The 25119-nt window shown below is 43.0% G+C and overlaps 1 protein-coding gene across 3 annotated transcripts in view; it reads right to left on the minus strand.

The window, feature by feature from the left end:
• Positions 1-4757, minus strand: part of KLF4 (Kruppel like factor 4) — a 10378-nt gene extending 5621 nt beyond the window's left edge. Inside the window, exons 1-4 of one of the 3 annotated variants that reach the window (XM_018573520.1) lie at positions 4701-4757; positions 3701-3818; positions 1419-2325; positions 1164-1325 (exon numbers count right to left, since the gene is read on the minus strand). In XM_018573520.1, coding sequence (XP_018429022.1) covers positions 1164-1325; positions 1419-2325; positions 3701-3818; positions 4701-4705 — 1192 coding nt within the window. In that variant the 5' untranslated portion in view covers positions 4706-4757. Of the gene's footprint in view, positions 1-1163; positions 2326-3700; positions 3819-4700 lie in introns of all 3 variants that reach the window. The other 2 variants (XM_018573512.1, XM_018573506.1) reach the window with 2 other exon arrangements.
• Between the last annotated feature and the right edge of the window lie 20362 nt (positions 4758-25119).

A 25119-nucleotide genomic window follows, 5' to 3' on the forward strand; every position in this document is an offset into this window, starting at 1 on the left:
TGGGGTTGTCACCAGAATGACCAAAGAATATGACCAGAGTAGGGGCAACATCACTTTCTTTTCAGTTTTATACTCCATTTTTTTTCTTTTTAAAAATAGTGTTGTGTTTTATTAGACTTAAAAGTGACACTAAACTCAGGAGTTAAATCTTAAAGACACAAGTACCCCATCAACAAAAATGCATCTTTTTGTATCACTCGGCTGTAGATCCTCAAATCATCTCAGAATTGGTGCTGACACTGTCCTTCCTTCTGGAGGGGGGCTACTTTTGTTCCCCATGTGTGCTGTAAATCAGTCACCACTCCAAGCTCACTCCTGTGATGGACTACAATCTCATCTTTAGTTTACTCATTTGTAGATCATGGGAATGAGCTTGGAGCGGTGGCCACTTTACAACACACACAGGTACCATGGGGAACAAAAGTAGCCACCCTCCAGAAGGAAGGGCAGTGTCAGCACCAATTCAGAGATGATTTGAGGATCTACAAAATAAGATACATTTTGTTAATAATTAAAAGGTACTTGAATGCATTTTTAATGATCAACTCCCGAGTTTAGTGTCACTTTAATATGCATATAAAATAAAAATGTACACCTTACACACACATACAGCTGAATTTAAGGGGGAAAAAAAAGAAAAAAAAGCAATTACATTTCCCTTTGTGGCTGAGAATTTTTTTTTTCCAATAATGGAAAGCATTGGGGAAAAAGAAATTCAAAATTCCTTCCAATGTCATATCCACTTTAAGCTCATTTGGAACTTAAAATATGACACAATAATAAAAAATAAAAAAACTTGCACTTGTTGCAGAACCATAAATTCTTTTTTTTTATATATTAAAACAGGTGTAATTTGCCAGTAGTAACCAGTGAGCTTTGCAGCCTAGATAACAAGAAAGCTGCTGGTCTTATCTGGAGAAATTCTATTCCTTTATTTCATGGCCATGTTTTCTGTTTCCCTCTGTAATATGCCTCAAATTCTTGCCAAGAGTAAACCACAAAACCCGACATTATAAATAGTCTCCTGGAGGAAACAGAGCTGTGTGGGCACAGATGTTTATGCAAAGCACACTGATGTTTTGTAACACCAGTGTTACTCACTACAACCAGCAACAGTATTCTTGAAGCAAGAAAATGGGAGTCAGTATTGGTGAATCACATACCTGTGTGTGTTCGAAGGTGGGCTTTTAAATGTGAGCTCTTGGTATAGGTCTTTCCACAGCCTGCATACTCACAGGTGTGAGTAGCTGTCCTTTTCCTGGGCCAGGATTTACGACCTCTCTTTGGCTTAGCTTCTTCTGACATGCAGCCTGATGTTAGGAGCTCTAAAGGTGAAGAGGGTGGAGTCAGCATCACTTCTTGTTTCAATAGTTGAAAGTTTAGAGAAGGATCTTCATAAATATTTAGATAAGACTGACCTTGATACTGAAGCGGAGTTGGAGGCAGCTGTGGCTGCTGTTGGTCTGGTGTGAAGTGAGGGAAGCTGGCAGAAGTGTGGTAGCCTGGAGGTATTGGCAGTGATGGATGGCTTAATGTCTGTGGAGAAGCATGGCAATCTCTAACCATTAGCTCCTCTGGGGTCAATGGTTGGTTAGTCCTGCTTGGCAGTACCCTCCCTACTTGGAAGTCATGCTGCCCTTGTGACTGTTGTACTTGTCCATCCATTTGGCATGACACAGAACAAGACGCAGATGGCTCCTGCTTGATCTTTTGACACATGAGGGGCAGCTGATGGCTAGTGTAAACCATAGGACCGTCCATACCAGATCCGCTTTTTCTAACACTGAGAGACTGACCGTAATCACCCATGTCCACAGCAGTTTTTAACACAAATTTACCTTGAAGACTAGTTTGTGGCTGTTGCATATAAACGGGATCCAAATCTGGCCTCATGAGCTCAGCCACAAATCCACCAGAAGGAGAAACATCATTTAAATCCGCCAGGTTAAAAGTGAGCATTGGCACAGCTGTGTCCCTAGAAGTGTACATGAGTGAACCGCCTCCAACTGTGTCCTGGGGGCAGCGTAGCTGGTAGGTAAAGTTACAATTGGCAGCTGACGAGAGGGCAGACATGGTGTCTTGGAGAGATGCAGCTGGTGGTGGTGAGGAAGCGGTTGCAGAAGAAGATGAGGAAGAATTACCCACCATAGACTCCTGATGAAGAAGGGAGTTAGAGAGTATAAAATCAAAGTCCAGCAGCTCATTGAATTCTTCTGGTTCCCTACGAGATCCCAATGCTGCAGTCTCCAGCTCTAAGCCATCATAGGGGCGTGCCTGGTTATGTGCAGTATGTCTTTTCATGAGGGACAGCTCTTCTCTCCACCTCTGCGAGAACAAGAATAAAAAACAAAAGTTTCTTAAAAACGAGACTGCAACAAACTGATTCACCAAAATGGTATAATATACTATGGGGCAGATTTAGGAAAAACTAGATAAGGGATGATGCAGTTGCACATGTTACATTTTCCCATTGAGCAGTTACTTTGGCCAATAGCCCCATTCTTCCTTGTTGCTGTATTCCCAAATTGGTCGCAGCTCAGACCAGTCTAAAGTTTTATTGTGATTACTCGATGAACCCTTGCGATCATTTTTTCCCTAGACTTTAATTTTTCCCAAACACGTCCTCCACAAAAACATAACGAAGAAAAAAAAAAAAAAACACAAAGCACTCACACATGTACCACAAGCATTTTAATTAAGACAACTGCAGGCTGGAAATAGTTACTGCTTTCCCCCCCAAAAATATTGACATGTCAAATTATTAGCAGTTAAAAATTTGCATCTGACACTTCCCTTTAGTAATATTATTATGTAAACCGGTTTCTAAGATAATACTTAACAGAGAGCCTTCTATGTGACAGCTGAACACTATCAGCAGGAGATGAGTAAGAGAAAGCCGCAAGGACTAAAAACAAGCAGACCTCTGTAAGCAAGCAACAATTACTGTCCAGTACACAAGCCAGGACAAAAAAAAAAAAACTCTTAATGCCATAAGAAAGAAATTATACTAGAGCTAGAAAAAATTATTTACAAGTTCACTTTGTATAAAAGCCATGGAGGAAATGACTGCAAAAAGAACAGAACTTAAACTACCTTCCAAACTTGAAATGAAAAGCACACATTGTGTTGGAGCAGTGAATTTGTGCAAATAAAAAAGGAGATGCAAGCCAACAGCAAACGCATTAGAATAAAAGTCTCCGGTTTACAGATTTTTAAGAGCGATATAAAAAAAAATAAAAAATAAGGGAACCTTGTAAGAAATGCCATGACACACGCTTCTATCAGATCTAGTGGCAGGATCATTATTGTCATCGGCTTGAACACAAGGAACAGAGGGGAGAATTCCTCAAAACTGGAGCAGACAATCTGGAGCAATTCAATCAGCTTCTCTCTCCAGTTTGCTCAGGTAAGATTTGAAAATGAGAGATGGAAGCTGATTGGCTGCTGTACAAATCTGCTCCAGATTTTGACTGCTCGTTTTGATAAATTCCCCCCCAGAGTGTCAGAAAAAAAAAAGTGCTCACAAGTTAGCTAATAAACAATAATACTTAATCAGCTCACGCAGAGAAGAAGCTTTACAAACACAAGTGTCATGTTTATTATAATGTGGATAATCTGGAGATGAGCGGGTCGGTGTGTTTACAAGCAAACAAGTACGCTTTGTAACCAATGATAGGGATATCCTCTCTGGGATACTCACGTTGCCAACACTTGCCTGTCTCAAAACCTTGTCCTTGCCTGGGGTCCCCGCTGTGAAGGTGGCGATGGAAGGCAGCAAGGTCCCGCTGAGAGCCATGTCACACTCACTGGGCGGCTGCCTAGGCAGAGAGACATAGGGTCGGTCAGATCACACTGCATACATTGATAGAGCAAAGTCATGAGTAGCCATTGCACACACATACAACTCTAGGCTCTCCAGAGCAAGTTCTGCATTGAGTTAAACAGAAAGCTGGACCTATATGGGCGCTTAAAGTACAGACAACACTTTTGAGAGGGTAGAGTTAAGCATCAGAACCCCTGTCACATTTTTACTAAGGCTTCATTAAAGAAACTTCAATCCTGATGATTGTGGTTTTACCAGACAGGGATCAAAAGAAAATGTGCAATGGTGACAATGACAACTACGATAAACTGACAGGGGTTCTAGCCTCTCCCTCCCCCCTTATTACATATCATCAATGCTCATGCTTTTATGAGGATCTGCATCATCATAGGAAAATAAAATGACAAATCTGCAAGTGTGTCACAAGTAGGGAGAATATTGTACAACTATATACTATTGAAATGATCCTTATTTCTGGCTATCAATCCTGATAAGGATTTTTACTAGATAGGAAACAGAAGATGGATCAGTGACAGACAGCAATACTAATGTGACAGAGGTTGTAGCCTTTCCCAAATAAATACGAATAATCATTGACAGTTCCATCACTTCCTGTCTGAGGGAAACATGTCACCAGGACAGTGAGGGGGATCGACGTACTGAGGTCCCAGAAAGCTTTAAAAAGCCAACAGGGGTTGTAAACCTTCAGCACAAAAAAGGATTTGTCACTTTAGCAGCCCATGGAGAAGTAGGGATGGGACATGAACGTCACATCGGTTGTAGGATGTAGTGTGTGCAGCAGGTAGCCTACTTGTACGATCCAATGCACTGATCGAGCTAGCCCTACCTACCATGATCGAGCTCGCACCACACGTACCTCATTAATCTAGCAGTGCCCCTGGAGTCGCTGATGACACAAAAGTCCACATTCGACACAGAAAACCACAAGAGCTAATCCACAAGTTTTGGGGAAAGTCGTCTAGAGAGGCGTCAGCTTCCACAGCAATATCAGTTTATTATGACAGGGCAGCAGGTCACGCACAGTGTGCTGCACCAGACACTCCCTGCCTCGGGCAGTTCTCTCCAGCTCCGGGGACACAGAGCGGGGCGCGGGGATTCCCTCTGTCTGCTGCAGCTGCCATCAGAGCCGCTTCCCGCTCACGGCTCCGCGCCTCAACCCAACCTCGAGTTATCTATGACTGGGAGCGGACGGCTTGACAAGGCTTAAAAGCAGGGGGGCGGGGATCCCCCTCACGTGACAGCGCAAGCCGCGTCCCTCCCCGAGCATAACACACCTGGAACCCAACCCCCTTTTCATAATCATAGTTCCTAGGAGCCCCCAGAGGAGGCGCAGCTGACCGCCACGGCTTCGTTACCATGGTAACCGAGGAACAACAGCCATCCAGAAAAAAAAAATATGTTATGAGACGCTTATTATGTTATTGCTATATGGTATATCGATTGTGTATGATTAAAAGTGAAGCGCGGCCACGGTGTCCAGCTGCGAAGCTCACGCAGGAGGATCCTTAGAGGGCGCGGCTTGGGGGCGTGACGTCAGGGCAGCAGCTGGCTGGCAAGCTTTCCTCGGGTTGTGACGGCAGTGGCGGACCCGGCGTCAGTCAGTGGAGAATGAGGGAGGGGCGCGGCCGCTAGCTCTCGTGACGTCATTGGCTGTTAGGGATCCAAACAGAGTTGGTTGCCGGGTAACAAATGCGCGCCACCGGGTGGAAGCCAGTGCGCTCCAAGATCAGCTGGGAAGGGGACTCGCGAGCCTTGCTTCTCTATAGAACGTTCCCTCATGTCAATGAAGCGGAGTGCATAGTGTATACATCAGTATCTACAGCTTCCCAGCGGTTATATTAATGTTCAACTGGTCTTCATATTTAAATTCATTATTAAATAATAAATGATAATTAAGTTTATGCTTTTGAGCCTGCAGAGCTTTGCAACCACGAATAGTGGATCACAGGTGCAATGCTCAGGCTCCTGCAGACAGTTGCTTCAGGATCCATCTGTATTGAGTACAGACCTTCAGTTATGGGGATGCAGGGAGTTATCAATGGATTCCAATTGCTATGATGTCATCACACTTGAGATACACAGTGGTAGATGAGACTTGTAGTCTGTGAATGGACCTGTGCACAGATGACGCGGCTGTCCTGGTTACCGCTATGCTAATAGCGTATCTTCTCAGAAGCGGCACACAGCGCGCGCCGGTTTAAGTAGTAACCAGCACACGCTGTATGCATATTCTGACAGCGTGGGAGACGGGAGGCCGCGCTTGTCGGTGGATCCCAGGATCAGGTGAGTATTAGAAAAAAAAAAACGTTTTATTTTAGAGCAGCTAACATACTAAAAGCCCCACTCCAGCAAAAAATAATATTTTTTTTTTTACTGGAACGCATCAAAAACGCGGCCAAATGCACTGCATCAGTAGCACCGCGTCTGCAGATCCGGACCTGAGTAGGACCTGAAACTCATGTGAACAGGCCCATACTCTTTAAGGAGACATTCGGGTCTATTAGGCATATAAAGTCTTCTTGCACTGTGCTTCAACTGATCAGGGACAAGAGAATCACCTCCAAATCCAGCCAGAGTCACCAGGATCTGACAGCTGTTAACTAAAAATTGCTAAGAGCAAAGTGCTTTCCAGGATCACTCCCCAGTGGCATCACCAGGACTGGTCACCCAATGCCCATATCATTGTGTATACATGTGATGTCATTATGTACGCTCGTAATGACATCACGCACACTTCACTGCCAGCAGCCATCTTTTTGATGAATGCCAGCAAAGAAAGGAGGGGGTGTTCATCCGGCGGGATAAGGTAAGCCACTTGGTCCCCTCCTCTCTCGTGCAACTGTCAGGCTCTCAGTCCATGACCGAGTTCCCACCTTTTCAGAGAGGGTGACACCAAAATGACTGTCAGTCATTTTGGTGTCACCCCCTCTGATGGTGTCACTTGGTGACAGGCAATGGGAAAGTGTGTGTTTATTGTCTTTTTTTACAGTTATGCATTTGCTGAGTATCTACCGTATACTGATAGGGTTCCTTTTTAAGTGTAATTATGGGCAAAATAAAAAATGACAAATACGAGTCTTGAGAGCTGATGAGTGCAGAAGTGCACATTGGTACAGTGGTTATGAGTGCAAAGGTGTGCATTGATTTAGTGGCAGTGAATATCACTCAGTACAGAGGTGCAGGTCAGTGCCATGCTGGGGAGTGAAAAATTGTCTATGGATGCAGTGGCAACAAGTGCATAAGTGTGTGTGGGTGCAGTGATGGCAAGTGCACAAGTATGTGTGGGTACAGTGGCTGCAAGTGCGTAAGTGTGCAGAGGGGGCAAGTGCATACATGTGTGTGGGTGCAGAGCCGCAAGTGCATAAGTGTGTGTGGGTGCAGAGGCGGCAAGTGCATACGTGTGTGTGGGTGCAGTGCGGGCAAAAGCATTGAGTGCAGAAGGGTGTATCAGTGCAGGGGAAAGAAGTGCAGAAGTACACGTCAGTGCAATAGCAAGTACAGAACTGTACATCTGTAGAGTGGGGTGTGGGGGGCATGGTCAGTGCAGAAGTGGGCATCAGTGCAGTAGAGGTCATTATGAGCTTCTGCGGATGTTGAGATATGAACACCATTTTAAGTGTACAGTATTTCATTGCGTTTTCTTGATTGTGATCTCTGCTTGAACGTAGGTAGTCCTATACAAAAAGATTTAGTAAATGCATTTGCAAACTAAGTACTAAGTGATCTGCATGACTCCTGGGGTTTTTCTTTTAAAGCTGAACTCCAGCCTTACCATTAGCCTTGCACAGTTGTCCAGGCTCTTCCCCTGTACTGAAATTGCTTATTCTGATTTCACTGCACACTGTGCATTAGAAGCTACAGCAAGTCTGATAGAGCTTGGCTCATTTTTCAGCTTGATGATGTCAAGCATCTTCTAACACATTCCTTCCCAGGCTGACTGTCCATGGCCGGCCACTTTAGTTTATTGGGTTTCAGTTCTTTTAATCTTGGAGGGCAGTGGCGGAACTACCAGGGTCGCAGAGGTCGCGGCCGCGACCGGGCCCTGGAGTTCCGCCACTTGGAGGGGGCCCAGGACAGGAGGAAAAAAATCGAGGCAAATTATTATCTGCATAACCCCTCCCAAGAGGGGTTATAATCTGGAAACTGTATATACATTGTATGATAGTAAGTAACTAAAATCATCACCTTATGTTAAATAATCTTTGTATACCATAGCTCTCTTTAGGGTCACGGAAGGACATATACTAACCTCCTCTCGGGTCTCAAAGCTCAGTATATAGCGAGCTACAGCTCACTATATACTGAGAGCGCTGGAGCTGGGACGGATCCCAACAATTCTGTTGAGATCTACCCAGCTGGCTGATTGACAGCGGGCTCTGCCTATCTAGAGGCAGAGGCAGCTTTGCCCGCCCCCTCCCCGTCTTTTCCTTCACTCAGTTATGGAGGATCGGGGAGGGGAATCCCTGTGGGGAGCAGTGACTGACAGTCACCGCTCTCTGCAGAGAGATGATACGGAAGTGAGCGAGCAACGGTATGTGTTCGCTCAGTTCCCGATCACTAGAGCCGACTTGTGACAGTTTCAATGTCACACGTCGGATCTAACTATGAGGATGAGTATAAATCACTCACCTCATAGTTCTACTTTAACTAAAGGTTCATCCAAAACCTCAGATTTCTGTATGATGCCTGGGTTTACTGTGTAATGTTCTGAATTGCAAATCCCATGACATAACTATTTATTTTGTGGGGATTTCCAAGGTTAACAATATTTCAGTTTCATATGCTTCAGTGTACTAAGGGAGATTAAGCTTTGACCTTTTCTTTCAAACCCATAAAACGCATTCATTAAAATGAGTGGTCAATAAATTGTAACTGTTTCCAACTCTTGTTCCCCGAGTTGAGAGGACAATGGCCTCCTCCCCATATCCTATCCCCCAAAAAGGGAAGTGGGGGTTTGCCAGGGGGAGAAGAGCTGGAAGCCCCTTTTATCTGGTGGATAAGGGGGACCCACAGATATCTTGTTTTCACCTTTTTCATTTATTTTTTAGATTGCATCTCAGCCTGCCAATCTTCTCTGGCCTTTTCTCAGCTGCCTCCTGTCTTCATGCATGTACTCCAACAGCGAATGCACATCATTGCTCTGGATCACTCTCCTGATGGTGATACCTACACCTGTAGTCTACATCGCTGGTGAGTGTGACGAGGTGACAGTGTAAGGGCCTGTTCACACCATATGCAGTTGTGATGCAGTTGTGATACAGTCTGTTTATTTCAACTGCGCAGTTAAAATACATCCCAATGCTTTCCTATGGGCTTTCTTGTGCCTAATTCACACCATTGCAGTTGATTCAACTGCAGTCAGAAAAAGTACTGCTTGTCCTACTTTAAAGTGACATTAAACCTTCAGATTTTTTAACATAAACCAATACTGTAATGTGTGCCTTACTGTAATCCATGGTTGTTTCACTTCTCTTTGCTGCTCTTCCTTTTAAATCCTCATGTCTTCTCACGCTTGGAGAGAACTTCCCTTTGCAGCTGAGTGCCTCTTCCTGTAGTGCTGGCTCAGGTTACAGCCTATACACAGACACCATGTATCCATTCCAGAGACAAGGCAGTCTGCTGCAAAACAGAAGTTCTGCCCAGCATGAGAACAGATACAGATTTAAAAAGGAAGAGCAGCAAATAGAAGGGAAACTACCATGGATTACAGTAAGGCGCACATTACAGTATTGTTTTATGTTAAAAATCTGAGGGTTTAATGTCACTTTAACTGCATCAAAACACATCAAATGTGGTGCACACGCATTGCAAACGCATCAAACGGAACGCATAATAAAAAAAAAGAATGACTAAAGTAAAAACTAGCACCATGCCAGCCAACAAAGAAAGCATGACTGAGCTCCCAAACAAACAAAACAAACATAGGAAATGCTCTGACAGTAAAAGGAAGTGACCTACATGCCTCATTAGCATTTTTTTGTGCAGTTAAAAAACGCATCAGAATGCATCGCAGTGCAACTGCGCAGGCGCACACAGCTGTGATGCAGTTTCTGGTGTGAACTAGGCCTAAGAGCCAGTTTACACCAGATGCAGTTGTGATGCAGTCCGTTTATTTCAACTGCTGCAGTTAAAATACATCCCAATGCTTTCCTATGGGCTTTCTTGTGCCTAATTCACACCATTGCAGGCCGTTCAACTGCAGTCAGAAAAAGTACTGCTTGTCCTATTTTACCTGCATCTAACTTCACTAAACGCATCAAAACGCACTAAAACGCAACAGACTGCATACAAAAAAACCCCAACAGAATTGATTGTGGCATCAACCAGGGACATGCAGGGGGAAAAAAACGCATCACAAACGCGTCAAAACGGATCTCAATGCAACTGTGCAGACGCTTGCAGTTGTGATGCAGTTTCTGGTGTGAACTAACCCTAACTGCATCAAAATGCGGTGCAAACGCACCGGAACACATTGCAAGCGCATACAAAAAATGACTCAGATTTGAATGTCATCATCCAGGGACTTTGTGGTTGTAGCGTGGAAAGAAATAGCAGAGATGGAAGGTGTGGATGCTGAGGAATTTATCCGATAGGACTGTCCCCTTGTGTACGACAGCAAACATCCCCAATATAAAAACAATCGTCAGAAGATGGCCAAGTGGAGGGAGATTTGTGAAAAGTTGAACCCTGATTTTGGTGCGATGAGCAGGGTACAGAAACAGCAATGTGGTGAGTCCACTTTTGCTCAAACATATGAAGAAAGCATGACTGAGCTCCCAAACTAACAAAACAAGCGTAGGAAATGCTCTGACAGGAAAAGGAAGTGACCTACATGCCTAATTAGCATTTTCTAGTGCAGAACAAAAACACATTGTAAACGCATCAAAACGGATCGCAGTGCAACTGCGCAGACGCACGCAGTTGTGATGCAGTTTCTGGTGTGAACTAGGCCTAAGAGGGCAATTGTGAAATAGTTTTCACCCAATAACAGGAAGTGCCTGAACAAGGATCTTCGTAGCAGAATCACAAGGCATTGTTTTTATGAAAGCTGCAGATTTAAAATGTGGTTTTAAATAACATGAACATCCTAACATTTGTATGAGAGTTTAGTCCTTGGGTTTACTGCTACTTTAAATGTAAGATGCCTCAATTTAAAGCACATTCTTCCATACCTGTCATCATCACATATAGAGAGTTCTCTATAGAGAGTGGTCTCCAGCAGGGCAAGCAAATGCACCTATGTAATATCAGACAGGTATGTGCAGGCATCTTGAAGTGGAGCTAAAATACTGCTACTGTTGTAGAAGAAGTTAAATGCCCTGTAGTTACTTAGAGGGAGGTTCAATGTAGCATTTTACCATTTTTCACCCCCATTCATACGACAGGCAACTGCTCTCAGGTGTTTAAACAAAGGGTGTTGGCAGAGCATCCTTTTTTTTTTTTTTATTAAGGCCTGTCATAAAGATTAGTATCTTGTGATCATAGGTATGGCTAAATCAGCCACAAATCCTGTTGCTGGATAGTTAATTAGGAGAGAAAACAGCTTATATACCTAAACATATCTTTAGATAATAAGAGGGTGCAGAATTAGCTAGGCTTATACGTAATGCCACATGAATCTTTTATGAACTAGGGACTACAGATGAGGCTGGGATTGGTTTCCCTGTGTTCACCCAAACCTGCTTAAAATTCTGCCAGCCAGCCCCTCCTCCCAACCCAATCTGTGGCGGCAATTGCAGCGAGGCGTTCCCCGGCCCTTCGTGCCATAATGCTGCAGGGCAGGGGAATGCGCCTTCCTGCAACTGATTGGGTCAGAAGGAGGGGGTGGCAGTCAGAGTTATGAGCAGGCTAGGCCAAACTTTGACGAACTAAGTTTGCACCAAGCTCAGCCTCATCACTACTGGAGACACTAGGTATATGCAAGGGTCTCATCCCATTAATTTAGGACAGGTGCTATTACTTATGAATCTAATTAAAAAAAACATTTGCAGTGGGAAAGTGCCATTTATTTTAGCGTAATACAAGATATTTTAAGTAAATATAAAGCAGACATAATGGGTTTGATAAAAACTGGAGCAGACAGAATCTGGAGCAGTTGCCCATGGTAACCAATCAGAATATCTCTTCAGTTTGCTCAAGTAAGATTTGAAAATGACAGAGAGAAGCTGATTAGTTGACGTGCAAATCTGCTCCAGATTTTGTTAACTCCAGTTTTGATAAATTCCAATGTCTCAACATCTGTTTGCCACCCTAAATCCTATATTCATGAATGCAGAAACAATGCAGAATACCACCAGCTATAGAGGACTACAAAACCCAGCAATAGTACCAGGTAGACGCGGCCTCCCGAGCACCTCCTTGACGAGCAGCAGCCGCACCGATCACAGAGCCGCGTCGGATGTAGGTGGCAGCGGGAGTCAAGGGGCCGTTTGTGGCGGCATGAGAGAGGCCGGGGGGCAATTGCCACCCTGGCCCAGTCTGCCCCTGTATACAGACAATCCTGATGGGGGATAAGGAAATTGTATTTAAGGATTCCAATAGGATCTTATCTGATACAGATAGAAGATAATAGCAATCCACCCCAGAGGCAGGATATTGCAGATTATTCTTATATATTTTTTTAGTTTTTTTTTAACAATAACTTTTATTGAATTCTAACAAATACAGATTATGTAGCATGTATAACAATTCCACAAGGTGGTAAGGATATTGCACTCTAAATCATTCCATTGTTCATCCAAATGTCATAGATCCTTAACTTCAGACAGTACACACTTCTTGATAATTAAAGTGGCATTAAAGTCACAATTATTTTCCTCCTCCCCACGCTGGTGTAAGGACTTAACTTAAATGATGCCTCTTGATCCGATCATCTTCTTCCTTCCACTTGTATTCAGCAATCCCTCCAGCTCTGGTGCCGGTCTCTGATCCAGCGCTGACTCCTCGGGTCCCGCGTTGTCTGTCCGAAGTGCACGCTAACGGCTGCGTGCATTCACCTCCACTGTGTCTCTCCTCTTCTCCCTGCCAAAGATCACTATTGTGCATGCGCCCTCCCCATCTTCCTGCCTGGTCGCTCGAAAAGCTTCAGATCTCCAGGCGGGAGCAAGCGGCAGAGACAGAGGTAAGTATTTGCCTTTTCTGGTAACTTTTTTTTATTTTGTTTAATGTTTTATCTACTGTATGATAGCAGAAGATACAGTATATGCAAATAAAAACGAGAGTTTAAAGGAGAACTATGAGGCGAGTGAAAATCACTCAGCCTCATAGTTCTAGCCGACCTGTGACATGGAAACTGTTACACGTCGGCTCAATAGATTGGGAAGTGAGCGAACACATACCGTCGCTCGCTCACTTCTCGATCCTGTCCCTTCAGAGAGCCGTGACTGTCACTCACGACTCCCTGCAGGGATTCCCTCTCCGATCCTCCAGCGCTGACTGGCGGAACGGACGGGGGGAGGGGGCGGTTACAGCTGTTTTGGCCTCTAGATAGGCAGAGCCAGCTGTCAACCCACAGCTGGGTGGATCTCGACAGTAAAGTCGGGATCCGTCCCGGCTGTGGTGTCTCAGTATACCGCGAGTTGTAGCTCGCGGTATACTGAGCTTTGGGTGACGGGAGGATGCTAGTTTCTGTCCTCCCGTTACCCTAAGGAGAACTATGGGGGAAAGCCCTGACCCCATAGTTCTCCTTTAAATTTACATTCATGACTGGTCACTTATAAAGTGCATAGCACATACACATAATATAAACAGAACATGTCATGTTAGAGTGTGGCTTGTTTCTCCTCTCCACTAAGTATATACCCTTTGGTTCTGAATATATCAGTGAGCTAAAATAGAAAAGGATTACTATGAATAGTTGCTCATTGTTGTGATTTGGAGGTATGTTTCCATCTCAAGCCGTCACAGTAGGGTTTTGAGATGCACGGTTCAATTCCAAATCACTAGTTATACTCTCATTACACTCATTCCTGGGAAAAGTCTGAAGTAAGAGGGTGTTGCAGCAAGAACCAGTTGGCTAACTGGTATCAACATAGAAGAAAATATATACATCCCAACACACCATTGATCCTTATCATATAGTTCAGATATTTCAGAAAGCGACCACAACACAGTGCAGTTGGTGCTAATGCATATGGGCAAATGGAGTACTACATGTCCCACAACTGTAATGTATGTCATTCTTTTATATGTGGGAAAGATCTCACACTCTCACAGAAATGAAATAGATATCCTATAAGGAATTATTTGAATTGCAATATTGAATTCTGTGTTTACATACTGAAGGGCCTATGTACATTGACATAAGTAGTAAAGAAACTTAGGCCCTTAGGACAGCACTAGCCAAGTTGTAAAAGGGCAAACAGACATGAGCGAACACATACCGTCGCTCGCTCACTTCTCGATCCTGTCCCTTCAGAGAGCCGTGACTGTCACTCACGACTCCCTGCAGGGATTCCCTCTCCGATCCTCCAGCGCTGACTGGCGGAACGGACGGGGGGAGGGGGCGGTTACAGCTGTTTTGGCCTCTAGATAGGCAGAGCCAGCTGTCAACCCACAGCTGGGTGGATCTCGACAGTAAAGTCGGGATCCGTCCCGGCTGTGGTGTCTCAGTATACCGCGAGTTGTAGCTCGCGGTATACTGAGCTTTGGGTGACGGGAGGATGCTAGTTTCTGTCCTCCCGTTACCCTAAGGAGAACTATGGGGGAAAGCCCTGACCCCATAGTTCTCCTTTAAATTTACATTCATGACTGGTCACTTATAAAGTGCATAGCACATACACATAATATAAACAGAACATGTCATGTTAGAGTGTGGCTTGTTTCTCCTCTCCACTAAGTATATACCCTTTGGTTCTGAATATATCAGTGAGCTAAAATAGAAAAGGATTACTATGAATAGTTGCTCATTGTTGTGATTTGGAGGTATGTTTCCATCTCAAGCCGTCACAGTAGGGTTTTGAGATGCACGGTTCAATTCCAAATCACTAGTTATACTCTCATTACACTCATTCCTGGGAAAAGTCTGAAGTAAGAGGGTGTTGCAGCAAGAACCAGTTGGCTAACTGGTATCAACATAGAAGAAAATATATACATCCCAACACACCATTGATCCTTATCATATAGTTCAGATATTTCAGAAAGCGACCACAACACAGTGCAGTTGGTGCTAATGCATATGGGCAAATGGAGTACTACATGTCCCACAACTGTAATGTATGTCATTCTTTTATATGTGGGAAAGATCTCACACTCTCACAGAAATGAAATAGATATCCTATAAGGAATTATTTGAATTGCAATATTGAATTCTGTGTTTACATACTGAAGGGCCTATGTACATTGACATAAGTAGTAAAGAAACTTAGGCCCTTAGGACAGCACTAGCCAAGTTGTAAAAGGGCAAACAGACTGATCTGAATAAACTAGTAGGAGTCCACTTTGTTATTCACAAACATCAAATTCATAAAACACAGGGGCATGGTGACCGAATATGTCAACAGGCCTGTAAGAAAGTGGACCCATGATTACCCACTATTACATTATGAGGTTTTCTGGATCTACACACTTTTTTCATTCCCTTTCTCTTGTTGCCTTTATTATAGCCCTGTGGCCTAGTTGCATGGTAAAACATTTCCTTTGACTGTATTTTTTGCTGATGGTTTTGACAGCAATGTCCTGCTTTGGGGAGTATTGTTTTTAAGTCCTATAGTCATTTTCATATAATTCTTTATCGGAATGAGCATTGCTAAGTGATATTATTTTGGGTAACATTTATTTTCCATACCCCATGATTTTTCAACCTCCTTTGCTCCCCCTTTTTCCTTTTTTTTTTCCATTTTCTTCACTTATCAGCTTTCTTCTTTCATTCCCTGGTATGCCTCCATTAATGTTTCTTTCAAGCATCCCTTTTTTGTAGCGCTTGGTTCTGTTTTGCATGCTCCCCCCACCCCCTTTCCAGGATAATGTAGTAATATAGTATACATTCCTCTTACTCCATTATTCTACCTTAGTTTCTGCCGTGCAGTAGTGACAGCATGATCCACCACCTAGTGGACAGTCATCTCTTGTTGCCATGGCTGCATACGTGCATCACTGCACTAGGCATGTGGGGATGCCTAGCACCATGAATGCTTGTTTTGATACAGGCTTTTCGGAGTTCCACCAATAGGACAGATGTGTCCCATCAGGTGTCTCTTTTAAACGGCGTGTGGTGGTAGAATGGTGGGTTGGAAGCAGTCATGGATATTGACTATGGTGTCTTATTGTTTGTAACAGGCATGGTTAGAGGTTAGGGGAGCCTCTCTTTGCTGTTTCTGTTCGGTGGATATATATAGTTTAAATATTTGTTTCTTACATTTTGCACTTTTCATATGCTTAGCAAAGATATGATATAGATCCACGATGTGCTGGCGACATATTTTCTTCTGTGTTCAATTCCAAAGCTGTGTGTAATGTGAGATGCCACACACCAAGCTCCCATAGATAGGGCGCATTCGGTGACATTGACCTGTAGCAGGACTTCGTCAGGATGTTTTGAAACTGATTAAATTCTGTTAGGGGATACGGTAAGCGGTGCTTCAAACACCATTTCTTTTCTTAGCTCATATTAAATGCCACATTAAAGCCAAACTCAGTTGCAGAGTGTTCTGTGAAACATCACTTCTTTTTGCAGTTGATTCAATAAATCTGTAGTGTCTTGCATATCACGAAAACAGCAATAGATCATATGCTGCTATAATACTTTAGCACATGATAGAAAAGAAGACTAAATATTGCATGCTACATTTCCCGAGAAAGACAATAAACATATATAGCACAGTATAACCAGGAAAGTAATAAAACAGATGTTGTTCTACTTAACAAAGCAGTAAAGCTTAATGCCAGGAAAATTTAATTTTTTGTAATAGGTTCCTGTGAATTGTTCTTGACAAAATATTTTTGGTCAATTTTAATGTTGTTCAGCTGCAGAGATTCACTTATCAAACTTTGTGATTTCCTACAAAAGTTCCAGTAGTTAATGTCATTTTCTTGACAAATGTTTTAATTATTTGTGACGTTGGGGTGGTTAGCACATATGGTGAGCGCTTAAGAATGCAGTCTACTTGCAATATCTTCGGTTTAAGGGCTCGGTAGCCCACTTTTATTCAAAACAAGGTTCATATATCCATCTTGGATACCCTTGCAGGGGTTGTTCAACATAACATTCTTGCAAGGCTTCAAAACAACACAATAGCAGCCTCCTGGCTTCCACTTTAAACAGTAGCACTTCTGACCCACTGGTCCTCTTTGAAGTGCTGACCCACGCTGATACTGGTGGCCCCTTAGGCTCACGGCTCTTCTAGCCTCACCAGTTCTCTCCCAGCCTCCCTGGCTGTCCTAGTGTGCCTCCAGCACACTCACTATCTGACTTCTGGGGGGTGTTCTCCTGACACCTGAACACGGTCTGTTCCTCTTTCCCAGCAGGATCTAATTCCCCTAGCCAGCATCCTTTTCTTAATGGCTGTGCACACCTGTGCAATTATCCAGTGCTGGCCACTGCTAAAGCCTGGACCCAGAACTAGGGATCTCATCTTTCCTCCGGAATCACCTTAAAACCTCCCAGCTCCAGGATCCCAAGCAGAATCCAGACAATCCCTTGCTTCCTGAAACATCACAGCCCATTTGGCTGAGAGTCCCAGGTGATCATCACATCCAATTCTACAGTGCGATTGCCACACAATACCACAATTATTATTATGATTATAAAGGATTTACAAAGTGCCAACTGTTATCTCAGCACTTTACAACATATATGGAGACAGTACAATTAGAATACAAGGCCATACGAAAAGGATTAGAGGACCCTGCTTATGAGAGCTTACAATCTACAAGGAAGGGCAAGTGATAGAAAAGGTAATACCTATGAGGGATGAGCTGATTGAAGCAGTAGATGTTCAGTTTTTAAGAGGCAGTGGGATAGGCTTCCTATGGATCCTGTCTGCGTCCAAGTACGGACACCTGGACCCGCATGGCAGAGCCAGCTGTACCCACCCCCATGTCCGTTCCTCCAGTCAGCGCTGGAGGATCGCAGCGGGAAGGGGGGAATCCCTGCGGGGAGCCGTGACTGACAGTCATCGGTGACATTAACCGCTCTTTGCAGGGAGATGATCGAGAAGTGAGCAAGCGACGGTATGTGTTCACTCACTTCCTGATCTATTGAGATGACATGTTTCATTGTCTCAGCTCGGCTCGAACTATGAGGATGAGTGATTTTCACTCACCTCATAGTTCTCCTTCAAGCTTTTTCAGACACCTGATCCCTTTCAGGAATGGGGTGTCTGACAGTGAGAGCAGAGCGGCATTTACTTCTCTCACTGACAGCTGATATAGATTGGGAAATCCCAATGTATACCGGCTTTTTTGTTTCTAAACGTTCAGCAATAGAAACACTGTTTCTATTGCTGAAAGAATGTTGCAGGTTTCTGATCAGAAAACCTTTGCTGACATCTGATCCTGAAATGCTGCAGGATCAGTGTCACTAAGGTTATTATTGGCTGTTCTTAAGATTGAAGCAGCCTAATAATAACAAAAAATGAATTAATGAGATGATCAAGCAGTAATAGTGAGATTAATTCACTAAGATGGTTTGATATAATTAAATAAATAAAATAAACATTTAAAAAATATTATGTTCAAAGTATTTTTATATTTTTTATAAATATTTTTTAAATGTTTATTTTATTTATTTAATTATATCAAACCATCTTAGTGAATTAATCTCACTATTACTTAGTGACACTTAGACACTTAGTGACAGTGACATTGTATGACAAGTGACCACTATTAGCTTTAACTGTTAGAGAAATACGATTAAAATGTTAGGTTTTAGTTTTAGGCCGAGAAGTACAGAAAAATGTCTAAAATCCTAGGGATGGGAGGTTTTTCCAAATAAAGGACAAATAAATGAATGTATTTATTGTATTTTTTTTAGCTGTGCTGTTTTTCTCAAAAATACTACAAATCAAAACTGGGGAAAAAGTGTTTTCTTTACGTTTTTTCCTCTTTTTTATATTTTATTTGTCCTAAGTGAGGCGTTAGGTACACACATGTGATATCAATATATAGCCCTATGTGTCCTCTACAAAATAATATATAATATGTGTGGGGGCACTTTGTAAGAAGAAGTATATTGCTGACGTGGAAGAATCACACAGCAAAAATGTCAAAAATGCGTCAGTCATTCACGAACAGAAACTAAAAACAAGCTCAGTCATGAAGGGGTTAAATAAAGAGATTGATGACATATATAGAAACTGTTTTACCTGCCAAAGCATTTGCATTTATGTCCATTCAGTTTTAAGAGTCACACTGCTCTGCCACACCACACAGCCCCACCACACAGCCCCATCTGGCAGACACTGCTGCAGCTTAGGAGCCAACTCAGGTCTCCTTCCAACACCCAGCGTGTGACTAGACAGAGAAAGGAGAAGCTCTCTTCTTCCATCAGCATGCTCCTTGCACGACAGTAAAACTAATTGGCTCCTTGTGCTGTTTCTGCCTTCTGCACTCTATGCTCTGCTGTACCGGGGCTGCAAGAGGCTTATACTAAGCCAATTTAGGTACTTACACTGCTTGAATTTAGAAAACAAATACATTAGGGCTGGTACTGATTAAAATTTTCGTGTTCGATTAATCGATTTTTAAAAAGATCGATTAATCGACTAATTTCGATTAATTATAACGCACATACAGATCCAACTACTTTTAGCTGATCTGCTTGCATTGCAACTCTGCATTAGTCAGTGGTAAATGTGGTATACACTATATACAATCCCCCGACACTACTTAGTTTCCACAATCCATGACTTAACTTCACAGTTCACACAAATACGTTTTAAATTCAAACTGTAGCACTGACGTAAGTTATTAATAGTGAAGAAATACAGTAGTGATTACCCTGCCCTTAGCAGCTTGTTGACTAAATATATTCATGGAAAAAGCAAAATAATATAGTGTCAAAGTGCATTGGTTAATTTTCCTTCCTCAGAGTTTATAAACACAGACATCGAAAGAGGACTCCTGGAGCACATTGCAAATGTCTGCCAAGAGATCTACAGATCTTGCGTCTAAAAATGTGCGTTAAGCCTAATGGCTCAAAACAGACAAGAAATTACAGAGGTGTGAATAGAGCCTAATAAGATTGTTGTGGATTCTAAAGACTAGCTGACCACTGTACTGAGTTCAGTGAAGTGATGTTTTTAAACCTGCATACATATCAGGCTGGAGAAGCTGATTGGAGGCATGTGCTTTGACTACGAGGTGGGACTTAGTTGGTTATGAGCCTGTTTTTATATGTGTGTGTGCGTTTGGGTAATGATCATTAGACAGCACCTAATTGGCAACATTGTAGAACAGTTGTATCCCAATATACTACTGTATATACAGTACAATAAAAAAAAATAGATTTTTGTACTCATCATAAAAAGATTTTCTTAGAGTTCATTTTATAGTTTAAAACATTTTCCCCTGCGTATCAGCACTTATATTCCCCATGATTGCAAATCTCAAACCTGCCGTATTTGTGGCAAACACTAACCATCCCTAACCATGGTGTGGTCCTGCAGTGTCCTGTGGCGTGTTCTTTGCATGATACCATGAACCATGAAAGCACCCAAACTCACCGGCCCAAGTGGCTCTGTCGGCTAACGAAGGGAAGGGGTCCGGTGACGTCACGGACATTGACCTCACCGGACTCCATCCCCCTTCCCTTCGTTAGCCGATGGAGCCACTTGACGTCACCGGACCCCCGATGGAACACCCGGAAGCCGGCGGAGAAGTGAGTACCGTTAAAAAAAATTTGGATCGATCAAAAAAATTAACGATTAATCGAGGAATTAATCGTTAATTTCCGCAGCCCTAAAATACATGTACAGTAAAGCTTTATTAAGGAAAGCAGAGCTTTGTTATTTTTTTATGTTTAATATCTGTCAGGAGTTCAACTTGAAAGCATTTCAGAAGCACATTGGATGGCATTTTTGGATGCACTTGGAACTGGGCCGTGACACTTCTTTTTAGCGCTGCATAGAACCTTCATCGTTCAAAGTGCTTCACATTGGCATTGTGGTTGAGGAGCTGCTGTCATCATCATCTCATCATCACCACCCTTGCAGTAACAATGCGTTGTAATCTGCAATAATTACCATGGCTTGTCAGCAATTCCTGTCATTTTTTTGTCATGAACAGTCATCATTAGCATTTATCACTGTCGTGGTTAATGTGGTAATTGTAGTATTTACTGCAAATGATCACTGATTCCTCCCAGAGGATGACTGGGGGAACTAGGCAATTATTTGGTTTGTTGAAGCTTGATTTCCAAGGGCAAATGTTGCAGGACACCAGGCAAGAACCATGGCCTAAGTAATTATGGTCCTTCTTTGTCATGAGCATGTGGCATTGGTCAATAAAACATAAGGTGAATTTGGTCTTCTTCATAGAGGCAAGGAGGCATGGGTTTTGCTGCATTTGCCCTCCAGGTTGCAGCCCTCACATTATTCCTACTGAAAACAGCTGCAATATACATGATACATTAACACAGAGGACAGGATAGGTATACAAATTGGAAAAAGTTCAAATCCAAGAGGGTTATTCACTTACCTGCCGAAGGATCCAGGTGTAGTTTTGGCTGATCCTTAAAGTGACATTAAACCCTCAGATTTTTTAACATAAAACAATACTGTAATGTGCGCCTTACTGTAATCCATGGTTGTTTCCCTTCTCTTTGCTGCTTTTCCTTTTAAATCTGTATCTGTTCTAATGCTCTGCAGAACTTCTGTTTTGCAGCAGACTGCCTTGTCTCAGGAATGGATACACGGTGTCTGTGTATACGTTTGTATAGGCTTGTAACCTGAGCCAGCACTACAGGAAGAGGCCCTGAGCTAAAAAGGGAAGTTACATCAATTCTGCAGCGGGAGTTTGTCACGTGTGGCCGGGTCAGCGGGCATCGTTTTTTTAATTTTTAATTTATCTATTATTTTAATTTTTTTTTATTTCACAGAGTAATCGTCAGGGGGGACAATGCTGGACGTCATGATTGACCCTGGATTACGTAGTTGGATCAATTTTATTTTTTTAATAAAGGACTTGTGAAAAATCCTTTGCTGTGTTTTTATTTCAATTAAAAGTCTGGTCTTTTTATTTATCTTTTATTTAACCCTTTAGTGAATGGGTAGGGGCACAAGTACTGCTTACTCATTCACAGAGAGGGCCGCATCTGGGTGCCGGAAGTACGAGTACTCGTCCAAATACTTATATACCAATGCTAGTATTGGTGCATCCCTAATAGAGATACTTTCTAATAGAGTGGCTTTATCAGCAACTCTGCTTCCAGCCTAGAAGTTCCAGCCTACTGGCCTGAGGAACTTACTGCTACTATCTTTTCTATGTTATAAAGCTCACATTAGCTCACAACACAAAACAGTTATCTTACATTACTAGCAATACCCTAATGCAGGGATGTCCAAACTGCGGCCCTCCAGCTGTGGTGGAACTACGAATCCCATGAGGCTTTGCAAGATTCTCACAGCCACAGACATGACTCCCGGAGAAAGATGCTTCATGGGATTTGTAGTTTCACCAGAGCTGGAGGGGTGGGGTTTGGACATCCCTGCCCTAATGCATACAACAGTAGTTCCTTTCTTAACCACTTGCCGTCCGCCCGTTGTAAAAAAACGGACGGACGGCACTGCAGCATTGGCGGGTTGCCGTCTCCAGACGGCATTTTTTTTCTGCACGCGCGCGCCCCCTAGCGGGCACGCACGGGCAGAAAAGACACTACATATCGCCGCGAATGTCGCAGTGAGAACAATCATTTTAGGGCCATCAATCACTGATAACACTAAACTGATGAGCGGTAACAGCTTTTAAAGCGTCGCCTATGGCCAATTTTGGGTATTATCGTTTTTTGAGGTTTCGCGCGCGCGCACGCAATTTTAAGGCTTGACATGTTTGGTGTCTTTTTACCCGACGTGACCCCGTCTTTTATATTTTACCAAAAAATTGGGTAATAATAAATGTTTTATCATTTAATATAGGGGAAACTGTTTTTTAAAAAAAGTTCGGTAATTTTTTCCTTAATATAGTAAAAAAATAAAAACCCCCAGTGGTGAATAAATACCACCAAAAGAAAGCTCTATCTGTCCCCAAAAAAGGGTATAAAATTCATTTCAGTACAGCGCTGCATGACGGAATAAATGTCAGTCAAAGTACCGCAGCGCTGAATACTGAAAAATGGCCTGGATGGGAAGGGGGTTTAACACCGCGGTTGTCAACTGGTTAACCTACCAACTTCATAGTGCTTAAAAACAGTTGTTTTAATAGTTCTGGAAAAAAAATAAAAAGCTACAGAGCAGTCCTGAAAGCTGGAATGCTAATCCTGCCACTGTCACTGACTAACTAGAAGAAGCAAAGTCCTTATTGAAGAATTTGTCCATGAACATAATCCTGGCAATAAACATTTTTAATAGCAGAAACAACATATGAAGGTAAATACAAGAAAGGACATAAACTGTGGAAATCTCTCAAGTGCCAGTCACCAATAAAACAACCATTAAAGTAACACCAGACCGACTGCTCTTCACATCTCTGAGATTTAGGAGGTTGCACAGTATTCCTGACATGAGCTCAGACAGAGCCTGGTCTGAACCTGAGCTCCTCCAAGCCCAAAAGGAAGCTCCTTCCACTGCCACCCTATCAGCTGCAGACGGTGAATTCCCTGCCCCCAGCTGCATGTAAGCAAGGTACGGGATGCTGTGACATCATTTACCTTCTATGGCCAAATGGCTATATTGGGTCAATGATATTGTGGCCATAGAAGGTCAATGATGTCAGCACAAGCATCTCCCCCTTTGTTTATGTGCAGCTGCTAGGTGAGAAATACCCCAGCCTGCAGCTAATTGGGTGGGTGGCCCCATGTTCCTTCTGGGTTTAGAGGAGCTCAGGTTCAGAACGATGATCTGCATCGACAAAGTGTTTTTGCTCTGAAAATTGATGATTAAGGTAGAACACTAGTCAAAATCAACAGGATAAAAATGAATAGAAGATTAAAAGATACAATAACAACAGCATTTAACCCTTTCGCTGCCAAGCCCTCCGGAACATTTTTCAAATCAGCTGACCAAGCCATTAGTATGGGGGAGCATGTGACCTGCACCCCTTCTTCCCAAGATACAGAGTTTGGGCCTGAGCAGCCATCTGCCAGGCCTGAACACTGTCAAGAGGGGAATGAAAGCTGGTTGTAGACTGATGTGAATGTACAATATGTAAAGTGCTGTGTAAAATGTCAGTGCTATATAAATACCTGACATAAATAAATAAACAAATCCCTGTAAACACAGAGATAACACAGAGCTCACATAGTATTTGGACCCACAGCTCTGACTGAGTGGCAGGGTAGCACAAAGAAGATGGATATCATTGGGCGGGAGTGTATGCGTGGGGGGTTAATCTTTCACGAGTACCGGTCACATTCAATGGGCACAATGGCAGGCTCTCCTTAATATTGGTATTTGATGCCTCAAGCCCTTCACCAAGAACTATAATTACATGCCATACAGGTAGCACACACAAATAAAGTACATAGGTCACAAAGCATTCCTGTACAAAAGTTTGTAAAGGTGCTTTACATTCAAAAATTGCACAGAGACTAAAAAAACAACAATTGTGAATTTGGATTGGGTGACCCAAGAGTATACCTATCAAATTGACCTCTGGCACCATTTTATATAAAAACAGCTTTGGGCTCTATGCTGGTCATGTGGGGTTTGTCTTCGCACTACACTGTTGTTGAATAAGCATTGTAGGTGGACATCCGGCACCACACTCCTTTTTTTTTTTTATCTGAGATCTCTTACTTAGTATTTAAAAAAGGACTCCGGCCAAATGTGTTCTTAAGCCCCACTGCAAGGATTAATTGCTCGTTTTTGTCTAGTTGCTAAAAAAAGTTATACTCAACCTAACTGCCAAGCCAGCTGCCTGCTTCTCCGGTCACTGAAACCTATCTTCTCCTATGCTGCAGCATTGAAATGTTTCTCGGCGTCCTCATGTATACCGTATATTTCGCTCCATAAGACGCACTTTTTTTTCCCCCAAAAGGAGGGGAAAAATGTGCCTGCGTCTTATGTAGCGAATACCTATTGCCCAACGCCCGGGACATGCAGTTTCGGGCGCCGGGCGAGTAGTTTGTTTCCTGACAAGCAGAGCTGAATGTACAGTGGGAGCCGCTGCTCGTTTAATACAAG

This window comes from Nanorana parkeri, unplaced genomic scaffold (genome assembly GCF_000935625.1).
Source record: "Nanorana parkeri isolate BGI_ZX_2015 unplaced genomic scaffold, ASM93562v1 scaffold47, whole genome shotgun sequence".
In the NCBI taxonomy this organism is placed as follows: domain Eukaryota; kingdom Metazoa; phylum Chordata; class Amphibia; order Anura; family Dicroglossidae; genus Nanorana; species Nanorana parkeri.